Raw genomic sequence first — 18326 nt, 5'->3', positions numbered from 1 at the left:
CTGCAGATACAGAAGTAGTTGAGATATTTGAAAATGGGAAGTTTCCTTTCATATTTTTAAAATAGTTTATATCAAAAATAGTTTTCTGAATTTGCTCTGTTAACCCATTCAGATCAAATTCAAAGATTAAAAACTGGAAAAGGAAACCACTCCCTATCTACCTCTTATTTTGAAATTTGCTCACTTCTTGGGAATATAACTCATGTTCACCCTAGTTCACCATAACGCAGACCCTTCATCAGAAGCAAAAATATGGAGATCATAAGAAATAGAAGCAGCAGACCATTCAGCCCCTTGAGTCTGAACAGTCATTCAATAAGATCATGGATGATTTTACTGCAACCTCAACTCTGCTGCTTTCCCCATCGAGAATCTTTAACTCAAAATTTCTCAGCCTTTGACATAAACAATGGCCTCAACTGTTCTGCGGCTAGAACTCAAGAGAGAATTTATCGCAAAATCTTTTATGGTCTTGCTCCACAACGACCTGATGAAGATGCCGCACTCCGAAAGCTAGTGATTCCAAATAAACCTGGTAGACTATAACCTGGTGTTGTGCAATTTTTAACGAATTACTTGTTGTAATTAGTATTTGCAATTAGATTAGATTAGATTCCCTACAGTGTGGAAACACTTTAAGAGGACATCCAGATCCCTCTGCCCTGTCGCATTCGGTAGTTTCTCTCTATTTAAATAATATTATGCTTTTCTACTTGTCAAAACCTCTATCTCACATGATACTCTGCTCTATCTGGCAAATTTTTACCCACTCACTAAATGTACCTACAACCGTCTACAGACTCTTTATATCCTCTTCTCAACTATTTATATATTATAACACTGTGTCCCTTTATCCAAGTCATTAATATAGATTGTAAATAAATAAGGCCCTAGCAACAATTCCTGCAGCAAATAACTGGTTACAGCTTGCCAATCTGAAGATGACCCACTTAACACAACATACCATTTCCTACGAGAGAGCTAATCCCCTGTTCACGCTAATATTGAACACCCAACACAATGAGCTCTAAATAAAAGCAAATTACTGTGGATGCTGGAATCTGAAACCAAAAGAAAATGCTGGAAAATCTCAGGTCTGGCAGCATCTGTAAGAGAGAAAAGAGCTGACATTTTGAGTCTAACTGACCCTTTGTCAAAGCTGTGACAAAGGGTCAGTTAGACTCGAAACGTCAGCTCTTTTCTCTCCTTACAGATGCTGCCAGACCTGCTGAGATTTTTCAGCATTTTCTCTTTTGGGTACAATGAGCTCTAACCTTGTTCAGTAAACCTTTCTGTGCAATCTTATTGAATGCCTTTTGGAAATCCATATACATCTACAGGTTCCCCTTTATCTATCCTTCTTGATATAACCTCAAAGAACTATAATGAAATTGTTAATAAGACCACAAGATCATGTGGGTTTTGCTTGATTGTATTCAGATTTCTAAATGGCCAACTATCTCCTTAATAATGGATTCAACATCTTCCAACAGATATTAAGTTAACTGATCTTTATTTCCCTGCTGCCTCCAAGTTTTCTTGAATAATCGCATCACATTTGCAATTTTCCAATCTACTGGAGCCTTTCCAGAACCTGGGAATTTTGGATGATTGCAACTAATGCAGCCACTGTCTCTGCACAATCCACTTAGTTTATGACCCAAGGTTGCAAACCATCAAGTACAGGGGACTTCCAGCCTTTAGTTCCATTAATTTTCCTAAAACATTTTTCTTTGATCACCACTGTTTACTCTCATCTCTCTTACACCTTCATTTTCTTTATCCTTACGATGCTTTCTGTGCCTCCTAATGTGAGGTCAGGTACAAAATACTCATTTAAAGTCTGTCACCTCCTTACATACTATCAATTTCGTTGTTTTATCTTTCAAGGGACCAATGCTTACTTTAGCTAATCTCTTCTTTTGCTGCATACTTGCAAAAGCTTTTGTTTCACATTTCTCTCACATCCCAATTTCTCCCTTTTAGTCTTTTAGTCATCATTTGACCAGTTGCTAAAATTTGCATGACTATGCAGCATTGCACATTTTTTCTCGTGACTTGCTATCTTATTTGGTTAACCATAAATAGCATATTCTTCTCAAAGTCAATCCTGCTCAATGGAATACATCTTCCTTGAGGGTTATGACATCACCTTCTCAACTGTCTGAAGTTTTAGCCAATCATGGTTTTATAAAATTTAACAAATAAACAAAGGTAAGACAGTCAGTTTCAGACTCAAAATTCTCAGATTCAAATTGCATGTGAAATTCCATGATACGATCATTCTTCCCTTAAGGATCATTTACTGTGATATCAGTAATGAATTCTGTTTCACTACACATTCCCAAGATTTTCCTCATTGGTTCTAGAGCATATTGTTCCAAAAGACTGCCCAAAATATATTACAAACTCAGACTCCAAGCTAATCTTGCCAATTAGATTTGTCAAATTGATAAAAAGTTTAGAAGTTTCCCCAATGATTGCAATGCCACTTTTACAAGTACATTATATTTTAATTTCCAGCTGTCCTACAGTGAAGCTAATGTCAAGGGGCCAATAAATACTTCCAGCAGTGAATTATTTCCTTTACCAATTCTAATCTCTATACACACAGTTTCTGCATTTTAATCTGCACTGAAATAGACACACAAGCTCATTTGTGGGAGCATTGAAACTTCTGACACTTAATGGAATTTAATGATGATAAATGTGGAACAGATTATTGATGACATTAGGTGATCAGAGATGGGATCTGATTTCAGCCAATAGCATTCAAAATTGCAAGATCAAAGCTGAAATCTCTTCTGGGAAAAAAATATTAATTCCTTATGTACACTGCCAAAGTGGTGGGACATCATTATTTTGCATAACACTTGACCTGTAAAGCTGCAAAATAACCATTTAGTTTGTTCATCAGAGACCAAAGTAGTAAGCAGTTCCAATTTTCAAAAGCAGGTTAACATAATCTTGTCTTCCATCACAACACTCGTGGTTCAAGGTAAAGGAATAATAAGCTTGCTAGCTTTACTCTTCTTACAGCTCCAAATAATTTATCAGTTTCTACTAACTTTGACACTTATTGTACCTGCCAATTGCAATCCCTGTACAACACGAGATTTATCCAATTATTCTAGAACTATCCCTATACACATATGATGCTGCCAGCAGAACAATGAAAGGGTATTGATGCTAGTCATCAAATCAGAGATCCATCAACAAAGTGGTCCAGGGTCTGAGACTCTGAGCAAGTAATACTGCCCACATTTCACACCAGATAACATATTCCAGAACTAATATAAATACAATTTTGAAACACAAAATAGGTACATGCGGCTTTGTACATCAGTAGTTGTTGCAAGGACCATGCTTGTTTTACTTTAGTCTCTTCAAAGATTGTGGACTGCAACAAGAAAGAGTTGTTTCTAAAAAGTATTTACCAGATGCTGTATGATTTCACGGCAACGAATTCAATACCTTTGTGAACTCCTGGTTTTGCGGCTCTGGGTTCCTGAAACATGCAGACAATCCAGGTCTGAGGAATTGCCTACAAATGCAGCTGATTGGTTCTCAGCAAACTGAACAGGTTGGAACTGGAAACAAGTTACAAAGATATAGACACAGATGCGTGTACTGCTGCTCTCTGCAGTGTAAAACCAGTTTAATTACTTATAATACATATAATTCTGGTTTAACACAGAAACTGGAGGCATATATCAACCTTGATTTGAAATTCAGGGAAATCAAAGTCCTGTGCATGCCATAAAAAAATTAATGTTTGTGACAAAAGCATAAGTTTGTCACTTATTCTACTATAAACCTGGTTAGTTTGTGGGAACCTTGAGTAATTTTTTTTCATTGTGAACTAGTTGAGCTCTTGGTCTCAAGAATAAGAACACAACAGTTTTTTTATGCACTTAATACTGGTTCCTGTTATGGATTATGAATTCAAAGTTGGATGAATCAGTGTAATTGTGACGTCCTTTTTCTTTCAATTCAATCAACAAGAAATGGTAAACTGAAGAAATGAATTCCATTTTAAAGTTACTTATTTGTTTGCAGTTTTTGTTCAAAAGGAACATTGTGTTTTCTAAGAGATAAGCCTAGCCTTGAAAATGTTTGGCAGAAATCTAATTGGTTCATCCAAACAAACTCATCTTTAAGCTTGAGGACTCGATCTCACCTCTCCCCTCTGTAACTGGATCCTCGACATCCTGACCTATAAACCACAATCAATAAGGATAGGTAACAACAGCTCCTCCACTGTAATCTTCAACGCTGGTGCCCACAAGGTTACATAATCAGCTCTCTACTTTACTCCTTCACTCATAACTGTGTGGCCAAATTCTGCCCGAACTTCATTTACAAATTTGCTGATGACACCACCGTCATAGGTCAGATCTCAAACAATGAGACAGAATACAGGAAACAGATTGAGTGCCTAGCAGCTTAGTGTAAAGACAGCAATCTCTCTATCAATGTCAGCAAAATGAAGGAGCTGGTCATTGACTTCAGGAAGCAGAGTAGAAGGCACACCCCTGTCTGCATCAATGGTGCTGAGGTGGAGATGGTCCGAGGGGATCACGTTCCTTGGAGTGATCATCAACAATCTGACCTGGTTCACCCACGTCAACAAGACAGTCAGGAAAGCACATCATCTCTACTTCCTCAGGATGCTAAGGAAATTCGACATGTCCATAAGGACTTTTACCAATTTTTACAGAGTCACCATAGAAAGCAACCGATCTGGATGCATCACAGCTTGGTATGGCAACTGCTCTTCCCAAAACCGCAAAAAAACTACAAAGTGTCATGAACATAGCCCAGTCCATCAAGTAAACAAACCTTCCGTCCACAGACTCCATCTATACACCCAGCTGCCTCAGGAAAGCAACCAACATAATCAAAGACTTCTCCCATCCACTCTTCCACCCTGGACAGAAGATACAGAAGTTTATACACCTGTACTAACAGATTCAAGAACAGCTTCTTCCTCGCTGTTATCAGATTTCTGAATGGACCTGGCTCTTGCCCTTGCCCTTTTTAAGATCGGGATTTTAAAAAATTTGATGAAGCAAATTAATTGTCTGCATTTGAATAAGTTTTAGTCCGGACTTTGGAGAAACAAGCAGAGAAGCCGATCCTTTCTGTTGACAGCATTTATAATAGTTTCTAATCAACCTGTTCAGAGATGTTATCACACACCCCTGAACCAGGTGTGACTTGAACCCAGGTTCAGAGGGTGGGACACTACTAGTCTGCCACAGTAGAAGATGTGGAAGATTTTTTCTGAACATCACAAGACTTCTGCCTCTCTTGTAAAAGCACCGTCTAAAACTAACACGCCTTGACATAAAACTGAAGATGCAGGAGAAACTCAGCAAATCTGGCAACATCTTAGGAGAGAGAAACATGGTCAACATTTTGAGTCCAGTCTTATTTAGAACTGAACCTGCATATACCTATTTCTGAAGGGCTGTGCCTGACACCAGCACATGCACATTTTGCACCAATTAAATTTACGTATGCACACCTAAAATGGGTTCAGATTCAAACAGGAGATGGTTGCCAGGATAGGGGGATAGGGGAGAGTGGGGGCCAGAGGAAGGAATGCCAGAGGAAGTTTGTGGCAGGTGCGGGAAAAGATGATATGAGTTGCTATTCCAAGCATCTGAAGAGAAATTTGAGGTTTCCACTGAACTGAACAAATTATAATTTTCAAACAAAAAATGCAATTGGAAAAACAGTCTAAGTGGTTCTTGCAGTTCAATAAAGTTTATTTTGGAGAAAAAAATAATGGACACTCAATCATACTGCTGTAGAATGTGGAATACTTCTAAAACGTCTAATTTAGCAAGTCTCTTTTACCTAAATAAAACATCATCTGAAATTTAAAAAGTGGAAACATTTTAACACCAGGAGTCCAATGGGAATGTTTGATTTCTGCTTAAAAAACGAGAATACTGTTTCAGATGTAAAGTTCCCCCTCAGCACCTGAATGAAACAGAATGGTAAATAATGGGACGCCCCATTAAAAATAAGAGATAGAGATAGGGAAACCACAATATCAAATAGGAATTGGACTAACTCATCTTGATGTAATTTAATTGAACTCAAAAATCTGGTAATAATGCATATTCTAGTGAAAAGGATGTACAGATTAAACTAATTGATTGATAAAGGTCACTTGGATATATTTGTATCCTTACTTATGATTTCTTTCAGTCAACTGAATGCGACAATCATTAGACTCAAGACATCAGGACCACACAGGGGAAGATATGCTAAAAATCTTGAAACAGAGACTCCCTTTGACCTTTTGCTAAGATCACCAGGTCTTCTAAGCCAACAACAGGAGCTTGATTTTGGGATACAGGTAAAAATATGCTGTGATATTTTATGTGAAGCAACTGATAAGCAGAAATGCACAGTGAAATGCACAGTGAAATGCACAGTGAAATGCACAGTGAAATGCACAGTAGAATATGTCCCAGACATGCCCAGCTACTTGATAATGTGATACGAAACAATAAGGGATAGCATTAAAATGACCTGAACTTTAGTTGGGGAGTACCACCCTGCTGGGGATAGTTCAGTCTGCCAAAAAATAAATTATTATGGCTCTATGAGGATACATCTTCCTTTCAATTGGGGAACTGTACAATTATTAGGCTACAAATCAAAATACTAATTATTAAACCCAAAGATTATTAGAAACTAACACTAACTTAAACTGTGAAGAGGAAAAAAGGAGTCTGCAAAGGATATTGAGATGTTTAAGTGAGTAGGTAAAAATTTGGCAAACAGAATACTGGTAGTTCTCCTATAATATCAAAGTTGCATTCCAGCGAAACCTCGCTTAATAGAAAATCACTTAATAGAAATGATGGGGCCTATGGGAAAAGTGGGGTTAGGAGCAGACCAGCAAAAAGTAACACTCACAATAGCTCAAAAATCACCCAAAGGTCTAATGCAAAGTTTGGTACAGCCTGAATAAAGTTTAAATCATATTTATTAATGAAAGAGGAGTAAATTTAACACAGTACATTTAGAAAATGTAATACAGCTGCTCTTTGTTCAGTATCTCTCACAGAAAGCTGTTCTGTCCGCAGCTGACATTGGCACATGAGCAGATCGGCACGAAGACCAGTGCTAACCTGGCGCAGGGACTTTGGTGCTGACACTGCGCAGACGAAATACAGCGCGGAGACTTGGGCACTGACATCGTGCATGTGCAGAATGGCACAAATATCGGCACCGACGTCTTTACGCGTGCATAATGGCGCAGACACTGACCCATGCACAGAACTTCGCAGAGATGTGCAGCATGAACATCAGTGCAAGCATAGAACAAAGCACGCAAACCGATCCCCATTGGAATCACTGCATCGCCAACAAAGGTAAGCGTTCTCAAAAATATTGTTCTTAATTCTTTAGCTGCATTATAGCCAAATCGCTCTGCCAAAACATGTTATCCCAGAACTACCTGTATAACGTAAGAAAATGTGACCTTTGGTCAGAAGAACAGAAAAATAGCATATTATTTAAATACAGATAAATTACACAACTCTGAAAACCTTAAAAATTTGGCTATCGTGTACATAAATCACAAAAGGTCGGTACGTAGGCAAAGCAAGTGACAAGGCAGGCAAATTAAACGTTCCCATTCATTGCAAGAGAAATTAAATATAAAAATATTTTGCTACAGCTAAATAGAACACACTTGCGATTATAGTGTATGGTTTTGGTCTTAAAGAGACATACTTCTGTTGGAAACAGTTCAGGGAAGGTTCACTGATTCCTGGGATGATGGGTTTATGAGAAAGGTGTGAAGCTTACATGAAAGATACCTGGGAAGTATGCTCAAAGACACTGAAGAGGATGATCAGGATAAGGGAAGGGTTAAAGTGATACGAGTCAGGAGAAGAAGAGTGCAAAGACCAAAAGCTTCAAGATTAGTCATTGTGCGCTCCCTAACTAATCATAATATGAGTATAAACTGCTCAATCTCTCTCCATTAGACAAGCCTCTCAGCTGGAATCAATCTAGGGTTATAATTACTATTTCTTGGAGTCTCCATTCCAGTGAACCATTCCAGATTTTCTTAGAGACCATTACACCTTTCCTATGAGTAGCATGACTGAAAAATTTCTTTTTCCAATATGACAACTGCTGTGTTATCCCACTGATGTTGCAATAAAAAAAACTGAGTTGTATAATCAGATGTTTAAAAGCTTACTCAACCAATTTAAAATTCTACTAAATCTCTCGGCATCGTGCTGTATTGTTCTTTGTTTGCTGTCATTGAACTCATTTAGTGTATTTATTCCAACAAGGTTTAATTATGATCTTGAAAGAGTAATTAAGTTTCAAATGCAGTAAACCCCCAAATAGTTTCATGTTAAGAAAGATAACTTAATACCAAAGGCTGGAGAAATTACCTGCAGGGTCCTTTTACTTCCAAAGTGAAGTAATATGAGAAATACGGTTGCACATTATTTTCATACAACTAAATCATCTCTCAAGCTGGAGAGATAACAAGGGACACAAAATAAATGGAAGCAAACAATAAGGAGGAAATACACTTTTATGAAGCATGTCAAAATGACTGGATTTGTAATCTACGTCCACACAAAAGGGTGGCAGAGGTTTGGAACGGTCTTCCAAATCAGAGTGGATGCTGGATCAGTTGTTAGCTTCAAATCTGAGATAGATTCTTTTTATTAATCCAAGATATTAAGGGATGTATGGCCAAAAGCTGAAATATTCAGCTCGGCCACAGATCAGCCATGGTCTCATTGAACGGTCGAACAGACTTGATGGGCTGAATGGCCTACTCCTGTTCTTATGTTCCTAGAACCTCAGGATAATGTTCTGGAGACTTGGGTTTGAACCTCAACATGGCAAATGCAGAAATTTTAATTCAATATAAACCTGGATTCAAAAGTTAGGCACACAGTGACCATGTAATCACTGCTGGTTATCATAAAAACCCATCTAGTTCACTAATGCTCTTTTGAGAAGGATATCTGCCATGCTTACCTGGTCTGATCTATATGTGATTCCAGACCCACAGCAATGTCGTTGACATATAACTGCCCTCACAGCAATTAGGGATGAGCAATAAATACTGGCCTAGCCAGCGATGCCTATATCCCATGAAAGAATTAAAAACAATAGAGAATTCTGAATCGACGCTTGTGTATATATTTAGTATTCAGTGAGATTCCGCAGGAGTAATATTGCAGACATATATATAACTATGCTCAAAGGGGGTATTAAACGAATAATGCAGTCCAAGATAGCTCAAACATTCCCTGCTTTACAGTTAATCTTTAACATACCACTCAAACTATTGAAACAGGCAGTATCTCAGTTTAACTCATTTAAATTTGCTACATTTTGTCGTGCTGCACCGAGTACTCTACATCACCAACAATTTAGTATCAAATTCCTGCACTGTGCTCAAGCCCACAAACTGAGTTTCAGCAACTGAGCAAGACTGAACAACACAAAAACACAAGAAAAACACAAAACTAAATACTTCCCATATCAGATGCCACACTTAAATCTCAGCAAGAATTCTGACTTTTACATTTCACTACGAAACCAAATACCCTCTTAGGTACTCACCATTTTCCTCCAGATCTTCTTCGTCATCACCATCATTGTCCTCCATCTCCTCCTCTTCCTCTTCCACATCCTCCGACTCCACATCTGGATCACTCCCTGAGATAGACTCGTCCTCCATGGCCCAGAGCAGCAGACACTGTGCATTACAAACTCATTGTCCCCCCTCTGTGGACCTGTAACAACAGCAGCACATAGCAGCAAATGTTAGTATATTTCAAATCTCATCCATCATTAGAACAGATTTTAATGGCTACAAAGATCAAGTTAGGATGTCTCAGAGTATAGACTATTCATGTGTAGGGAAAGACAGAAGTTGAACAGAGAAAAGGTGTAGCGTCTCTTTCTGTCAGGTGCAACATCATTCTACTATTGCTATTTAACATTATCCCCAGAGACAAAACCATAATGCAATGCTAGATAAGTACAACTAATCACCAAACAGAAAGTAACAGGTTTTGGGTTCTGGATAGGTTAGAATTACGGACCAGGGGCAGGTAGGGGAACTAGTTTAGTTGTGATTATATTCAGCATGGACTGGTTGGACTGAAGGGTCTGGTTTCGTGTTGAATGACTATGACTCTATATGCTGGATCAGTGGTGCTGGAAGAGCACAACAATTCAGGCAGCATCCGACTCTATATGCTCCTATATGGTAAACACAAAATATATAAACTTCACAGTAATCTACTACCATTCATACCCAAAAGAGAGTGCAAAAGAGAAGCTGCTTGAGGGCATTAGGTTGTTTTTGTTTGTTAAAAGCTCCTGGCGTACATTGCTATCTGATTGTAGGATTGTTATTGTTAACTGCGACCAAACTGAAAGTCAGAATTTAGGCAATGAAATAGACACACAAGCTCATTTGTGGGAGCATTGAGACTTCTGACTCTTTATGGAATTTAATCAGAAGGGAAGGGATGATAAATGTGGAACAGATTATTGATGGCATTAGGTGATCAGAGACTGGATCTGATTTCAGCCAATAGCATTCAAAATTGCAAGATCAAAGCTGAAATCTCTTCTGGGAAAAAAATATAATTCCTTATGTACACTGCCAAAGTGGTGGGACATCATTATTTTGCATAACACTTGACCTGTAATGCTGCAAAATAACCATTTAGTTTGTTCATCAGAGACCAAAGAAGAAAGCAGTACAAATTTTCAAAAGCAGGTTAACATAATCTTGTCTTCCAACACAACACTCGTGTTTCAAGGTAAAGGAATAATAAGCTTGCTAGCTTTACTCTTCTTACAACTCCAAATAATTTATCAGTTTCTACAACTTTGACACTTAATGTACCTACCAATTGCAATCCCTGTACAATACGAGATTTATCCAATTATTCTAGAACTATCCCTATACACATATGATGCTGCCAGCAGAACAATGAAAGGGTATTGATGCTAGTCATCAAAACAGAGATCCATCAACAAAGTGGTCCAGGGTCTGAGACTCTGAGCAAGTAATACTGCCCACATTTCACACCAGATAACATATTCCAGAACTAATATAAATACAATTTTGAAACACAAAATAGGTACATGTGGCTTTATACATCAGTAGTTTTTGCAAAGACCATGTTTGTTTTACTTTAGTCTCTTCAAAAGTTGTGGACTGCAACAAGAAAGAGTTGTTTCTAAAAAGTATTTACCAGTTGCTGTATGATTTCACGGCAACGAATTCAATACCTTTGCGAACTCCTGATTTTGCGGCTCTGGGTTCCTGAAACATGCAGACAATCAGGTCTGAGGAATTGCCTACAAATGCAGCTGATTGGTTCTCAGCAAACTGAACAGGTTGGAACTGGAAACAAGTTACAAAGATATAGACACATATTGCGTGTACTGCTGCTCTCTGTAGTGTAAAACCAGTTTAAACTTCAAAACCTGTTACCTTTTCTGCAGTAGCTGCTATGAACTAAGACTTTTGATTTTACTAATCAGAGGCATTTTCCAAATCAGAAGGTAGACAACTGAATACAAAGGCCTCACTAAATAAAGTAGCATCATATCAACATCAGAATTGGAAGCAAAGACCACTTAACTAACCTGTCAGTTTTTTGTAACACTGCCAATAATCTTTTTTTTTCCTATTTGTTTAGCTGTGCAAGTTCTTAAGGGGTTAGAGTTTTTGTTAGTAGTGTTATTTGCCAATGGGTTGTATCTATTTACTTGCAGCTACAGAGTAATTACTTATAATACATATAATTCTGGTTTAACACAGAAACTGGATGCATATATCAACCTTGATTTGAAATTCAGGGAAATCAAAGTACTGTGCATGCCATAAAAAAAATAATGTTTGGTACACTACCTGGAATAGCAGTTTACAGCACACTATCCCAATAAGTCGTAACATTGATCATGTGGAAAGACATTGAAAGTTTCGGAATCCTACCAGACTTGCGCACAAGGCTTTCCAATCAATAAAACTTTACAATTTTCCAGCCTGCATTTCCAACTTCAATAACTGCTCACTTCTCTGCTTGCAGAAATTGGATTTTTTCATTCTAAGTAGATTAACAGAAACTTTGGAGTACTGTATAGTGTTATCAACAGTGCACTCAAACATTAAGTTCAAAATTGGTACAAAGCAGTTTGAAATCTGGCCAGAGGCAAACATACTTATTAAAATGGGAGCAGTGGTTCAAGGCAGCAGCTCACCACCCACCACATCCTCATGAGCAACTAGGGACAGGCAATAAACATTGGCCTATCCAGTGACACCCATATCATGCGACTGAATAAATGAAACAGATGACCTAGGAAAACTTGACAGCATGATAGATTCAAGATACAACTGTTTCTATCAGGAACCTCACTCTTGCAGGGAAGGTTTCACCCTGCACCTTATTTGACCTGTGCTTGATCAGGGAGTTCAATGAAGCAGGGCATTTGTGCATTTACTCTGTTTTTTGAAACTGGATGCTAAAGTGCAATATCTTCCATTCACTGACAATAACATTCCCAAACAACCATTAAACCTTGAATCCCAAGCTGAGGCCTTGGTGCAAAGAGAAAACGAAATCATCGTACTTTTCGTCTTGACAGAATGCAGCTTATTGGATTACTATCAGAGAAGAATAATGCGAAAATTAAAGTTCCAAAGCTGAACATGAAATTTTCATTCATTAATGACCATTACTAGAATTATGGCACAATTGCGTGGAATGGGCTTTAGATGCAGATCATGATGAGCGATGGAACAGGTCTGAACTGATTGATCTACTCTCCAATACCTATACAACTACTGGAAATAAACTATGACAGATTTAAATACCAAGGTTCAACCTCAGAATCCTTGTTGAAAGGCTCGCATATGACAACTGCCAGTGGCCACAAAGAATGCAATAAATGAAATAAAACTAGCTATGAAAATTCAAGTCTATACAAAATTGTTTCAAAGACAGAAACAGGGCTAGCTTATTCATTCCATTTACTCATATCCCTCGAAACCCTCACTCATTAAAAAACGTATTGATTTGAAAGCTCCAATTGTCCCTATGCATCTACAGCTTTTCGGAAGCTGGTGCAAATGATTAACCAGAGGGTGACCACACCTCAGGCGAGGGGAGATATTGAAGACAGTCCTTTGTAGTAGCCTCAGCCAATGTCGGAATTGACTCATGCTGCTGTTAGTCTGCGCCCCAAACCAGCCGTCAAATCAACTGAGCTAATTGGGATAGCTCTCAATGTTCCATGGCAACCACTGCTACCTCAGAACCCCAAACTTTCAGCTCACCAAGATACAATGAGTCCTAACCCCACTTTGCAAAGCCCTAAGCTAGTCTATACTGCAGCAACACTGGGAACTCCATCCCTGCTTTGTCAATGATGACACTTTTACCTCAAGTAAAATAAATGGTGCACTAATTTATAATAGAAACAGAGAATGCTGTAACTCAATGACTCAGGCTACAACTGTTGGGAAAGAAACAGAGTTAACTTTGCATCAGAAGTAGAAGAATTGAGAGATATAAAATACTTTGAACAAGTACTGAGACAGCAAAAGGGATGTGTGCGCGCAAACATGTCAGGGTGGGGGGGGGTTGTGTGTGTGTGGGTGGAAGACAAAGGGCCCTATAAAATAGCAGGCGTGTGATAAAGTAGAGGACAGAAGACATTAACAGACAACCTTTACACTTTCTCGTTTTAACAAAGGGTCACTGGCCTTAAACATTAACATGATTACAATTTCCAGTATCTTCTGATTTTATTTCAGATTTTCAGCGGTCACCATTTCTTCTCCACTACTTATCAGTGCAGTTTGAAACGCTGAGTTTTTATGATACCACACGTGTCTCAGAGTCAAGTTATAACTGATTTTTAAGCTGACAGCAAAGAGATTAATAGCTGCAGTGGAGGATCTCTCACACATACAGGCAAACAAAGAACATACAGAAAAAGACAAAGGTAGTACGCACACCAAGAGAGAGACAGAAAAATACTAGTTTCCTTTTCCTGAGACCAGGAGCTCAGTGCAGTTTATATTAGATAGATGAAATAACAAGCATGAGTGAGGGGACATAACTGAGTTATGTAACAGCCTAGGACTAGGATTGGTCCCTCACTAAGCTGATGAAGACAGCATAGTAACACAATCAACCAATGAAAGCTAGTTTTAGCAAGAGCCACAGCGCTAGTAATACACAGCTGCCAGCAGATCCAGTACTGCACTGCTCAGTCACCAATGCTTTAGGTAGTATTTATGATTTGACAATATAATTTAACTGCTGGTATGCAGGTCCATGTGTGTGTGCATATATTAATCAAACAATTACTTCAGAGTACGAGGCATTCCTTATCTATAAACACACAGCATCCTTGATCTTTCTGAAAGCAGCTTGCATTCGTTATCTGGAGTAAACAGTTCATTCAAATCAGTTCAGTCTGAACATTTTGAGACACAATTGGTGCAGTGATTTAAAATTGCATTTCTTGACAATACCTTGGCTTGTTCCAAAATGATTACAGTAAGCCCACTTGTGTTACAGAGAAGTACAATGAATTCTCAGTACAGAATCTGGTCATTCAACGCACCATGTCCACACTCGTGCTTACGTTCCATGACTTCACTCCTAACGTTTCAATACTGTCTTAAAAAGCCAAAGACACGGATGGTTTTACATTTTTTTTTGACAAGAGTAGCATAACTTATTTTTCTGCTTCAGTAAGCCAAATTCTTTTTGATATTTATATTTCCTTAGCACCTAACTACGGAGATTGAGGACTTCGCGCAGGACTGATTGGTACTAAAATCTAACCAGGGGCGGCACGGTGGCTGGCACTGCTGCCTCACAGTGCCAGGGACGAAAGTCTGATAAACCTCTGATAATGCCACAGACCATTGCATTTTGGTCACTTAAGAAAAGATGCAAGAGTCCTTCACAGGGTGCAGAGGAGATTTACCAAGGTTGGGTTGAGTGATTAGGTTAGGTTACATAAGCTAGAATTGTTCCCTTTGAAACAAATAAATTGAAGGACGATTTCATAGAGATGTGGAAGTTAATGACAGGTTTTGAATAAGGTAGACTAAATGCTGTTCCTACCATGATTGCAAAAGAACAAGAGATAAATTTAAGGATTTGGACAACAGATAGAAAGAAGGATGATGGGAAGAAATTTTCTCACATAGCAAGTAGGTAATGACCTCAAACTCTCTGCTTACAAAGGGTGATAGTGGAAATGCACGACGATTTTAAAAGGAAATTGGATGGGCCATGGTAGGAAATAAACTGGCAGGGTAATGAATAGAACTAACTAGATTACCAAATTCTGGCATGAACTCAATGGGCTGAATGGTTTCCATCTGTGCCACAGCCATACAATATCAAAGCAATAAAGAATATTGCTTTACAAACATTAGTTTAACAATGCATCTGTTCTCACAATATGTAACATTATTCTCTGAATTTAAAAGACCCAGACAATTAGCTGTGGGAGGATCCATTTTATGGTGGTGACTCTATTAATTCAGACAACCTTGCTCTGCTTAACTGCACAGCTGCACGTAATAAATGCATAGCAGTGTGCACATGATGTTATCGGACTACTAACATTCAACATTTCGAATGATTTGACAAAGCAAGACTGTCTTACATAGTGCATTCAGGATTTTAGCTTTGTCTGAAATATTTTGTTTACCTGACTCAAGTTTTTGCAGGTATGCTGTCCCTACATCACCATAACCTAATTACATGAAAACCAGCAGAGAACCTGCACAGGTACCGCCTTTGCAGTTTGAATTCGTGTATCGCTGGACATCGGAGTGCATCTGGGAAAATTAACAAATAGTGAAATTCACAACTAATCTTGGAGGAACTGAATAAACAGTGAAATTCATAACTAATCTTGGAGGAACTGTTGGGCGAAGTTCACAACACAGAATCAGATACGTTAATTGTTGTTTTAAGTCTGTCCAAGAGAAAAGCTGCAGTAGTGAATATAGTGGATTCTTTCTTGATTATATGTTTTTGAAGATGAGTCTCTTGATTAAACTTAAAATATAAGCCATAGCTATTAATTTAACCTAGGGCAGTGTTTGTAGAAGAATAAGACGGTGTTATTTTCAGGGACTGTAGATTGTGAAGGCACATAAATGGCCTTTGCAGTGATATGTACTTCTTGTCAGATGTGGGAGTTTAAAGAGAGTTTAAGGGTTACTGCAGATTATATCTGCCATAAATGCTGTTGGATGCAAATCTTATCAGATCGAGTGGATCTGTTGGAGTGACAGACAGAAGCAATGAGGAATTTGCAACAGCAACAGTATGTGATGGATGGCAGTTATAGGAAGGGGGGAAAGTCTCACATACAGTCATATAGATGGGTTAACTCCAGGAAGGGTAAGAGAGATAGGCAGCTAGTGCAGGAGTCTTTTGTGGATATACCCATTTCAAACAGGTATGCTGCTTTGGAAAATATAGGGGGTGATGGATTCTCAGGGGAACGTAGCACGAACAGCCAAGTTTCTGGTGTTGAGACTGGCTCTAACGCAACGAGGGGTACGTCGGCTTCCAAGAGATCAATTGTGTTAGGGGATTCTGTAGTCAGAGGTACAGACAGACGTTTCTGTGGCCAGCAGAGAAAAAGCTGAATCGTGTGTTGTTTCCCAGGTGCCAGGATCAAGGATGTCTCAGAGAGGGTGCAGAATGTTCTCACGGGGGAGAGGGGCCAGCAAGAGGTCATTGTCCACATTGGAACCAACGACATTGGAAGGGAAAAGGTTGAGACTTGGCAGGGAGATTACAGAGAGTTAGGCAGAAATTTAAAAAGGAGGTCCTCAAGGGTAGTAATATCTGGATTACTCCCAGTGGTACGAGCTAGTGAGGGCAGGAATAGGAGGATAGAGCAGATGAATGCATGGCTGAGGAGCTGGTGTATGGGAGAAGGATTCACATTTTTGGATCATTGGAATCTCTTTTGGGGTAGAAGTGACCTGTACAAGGAGGACGGATTGCACCTAAATTGGAAGGGGACAAATATACTGGCAGGGAAATTTGCTATAACTGCTTGGGTGGATTTAAACTAATAAGGTGGGGGGGGTGGGACCCTGGGAGATAGTGAGGAAAGAGATCGATCTGAGACAGGTACAGCTGAGAACAGAAGTGAGTCAAACAGTCAGGGCAGGCAGAGACAAGGTAGGACTAATAAATTAAACTGCATTTATTTCAATGCAAGGAGCCTAACAGGGAAGGCAGATGAACTCAGGGCATGGTTAGGAACATGGGACTGGGATATCATATTAATTACAGAAACATGGCTCAGGGATGGGCAGGACTGGCAGCTTAATGTTTCAGGATATAAATGCTACAGGAAGGATAGAAAGTGAGGCGAGAGAGGAAGGAGAGTGGCATTTTTGCTAAGGAATACCATTACAGCTGTGCTGAGAGTGTTATTTGGGTGGAACTGAGAAATAAGAAAGGGATGATCATGATCACCTTATTGGGATTGCATTATAGATCCCCCAATAGTCAGAGGGAAATTGAGAAACAAACTTGTAAGGAGATCTCAGCTATCTGTAAGAATAACAGGGTGGTTTTGGTAGGGGATTTTAACTTTCCAAACATCGACTGGGACTGCCATAGTGTTAAAGGTTTAGATGGAGAGGAATTTCTTAAGTGTGTACAAGACAATTTTCTGATTCAGTATGTGTATGTACCTATTAGAGAAGGTGCAAAACTTGACCTACTCTTGGGAAGTAATGCAGGACAGGTGACTGAAGTGTCAGTGAGGGAGCACTTTGGGGCCAGCGACCATAATTCTATTTGTTTTAAAATACTGATGGAAAAGGAGAGACCAGATCTAAATGTTGACGTTCTAAATTGGAGAAAGGCCAATTTTGACAGTATTAAGCAAAAACTTTCGAAAGCTGATTGGAGGCAAATGTTTGCAGGTAAAGGGACGGCTGGAAAATGGGAAGCCTTCAGAAATGAGATAACAAGAATCCAGAGAAAGTATATTCCTGCCAGGGTGAAAGGGAAGGCTGGTAGGTGTTGGGAATGCTGGATGACTAAAGAAATTGAGGGTTTGGTTAAGAAAAAGAAGGAAGCATATGTCAGGTATAGACAGGATCGATCGAGTGAATCCTTAGAAGAGTATAAAGAAAGTAGGAATATACTTGAGGGAAATCAGGAGGGCAAAACGGGGACATGAGATAGCGTTGGCAAATACAATTAAGGAGAATACAAAGGGTT

The 18326-nt window shown here is 38.9% G+C and overlaps 1 protein-coding gene across 1 annotated transcript in view; it reads right to left on the bottom strand.

The window, feature by feature from the left end:
* rad54l2 (RAD54 like 2) overlaps positions 1-18326 on the bottom strand; it is a 122109-nt gene that overhangs the window by 76076 nt on the left and 27707 nt on the right. The window contains exon 2 of the mRNA XM_043708511.2: positions 9631-9803. Coding sequence (XP_043564446.1) covers positions 9631-9748 — 118 coding nt within the window. The 5' untranslated portion in view covers positions 9749-9803. The remainder of the gene's footprint in view (positions 1-9630; positions 9804-18326) is intronic.

Source organism: Chiloscyllium plagiosum, unplaced genomic scaffold (assembly GCF_037043375.1).
Source record: "Chiloscyllium plagiosum isolate Xiang-an unplaced genomic scaffold, Cpla_swu_hap1 HiC_scaffold_14, whole genome shotgun sequence".
Lineage (NCBI taxonomy): Eukaryota > Metazoa > Chordata > Chondrichthyes > Orectolobiformes > Hemiscylliidae > Chiloscyllium > Chiloscyllium plagiosum.
Note: the sequence above shows the minus strand (reverse complement) of the source record. Positions and strands in the feature narration are given on the sequence as shown.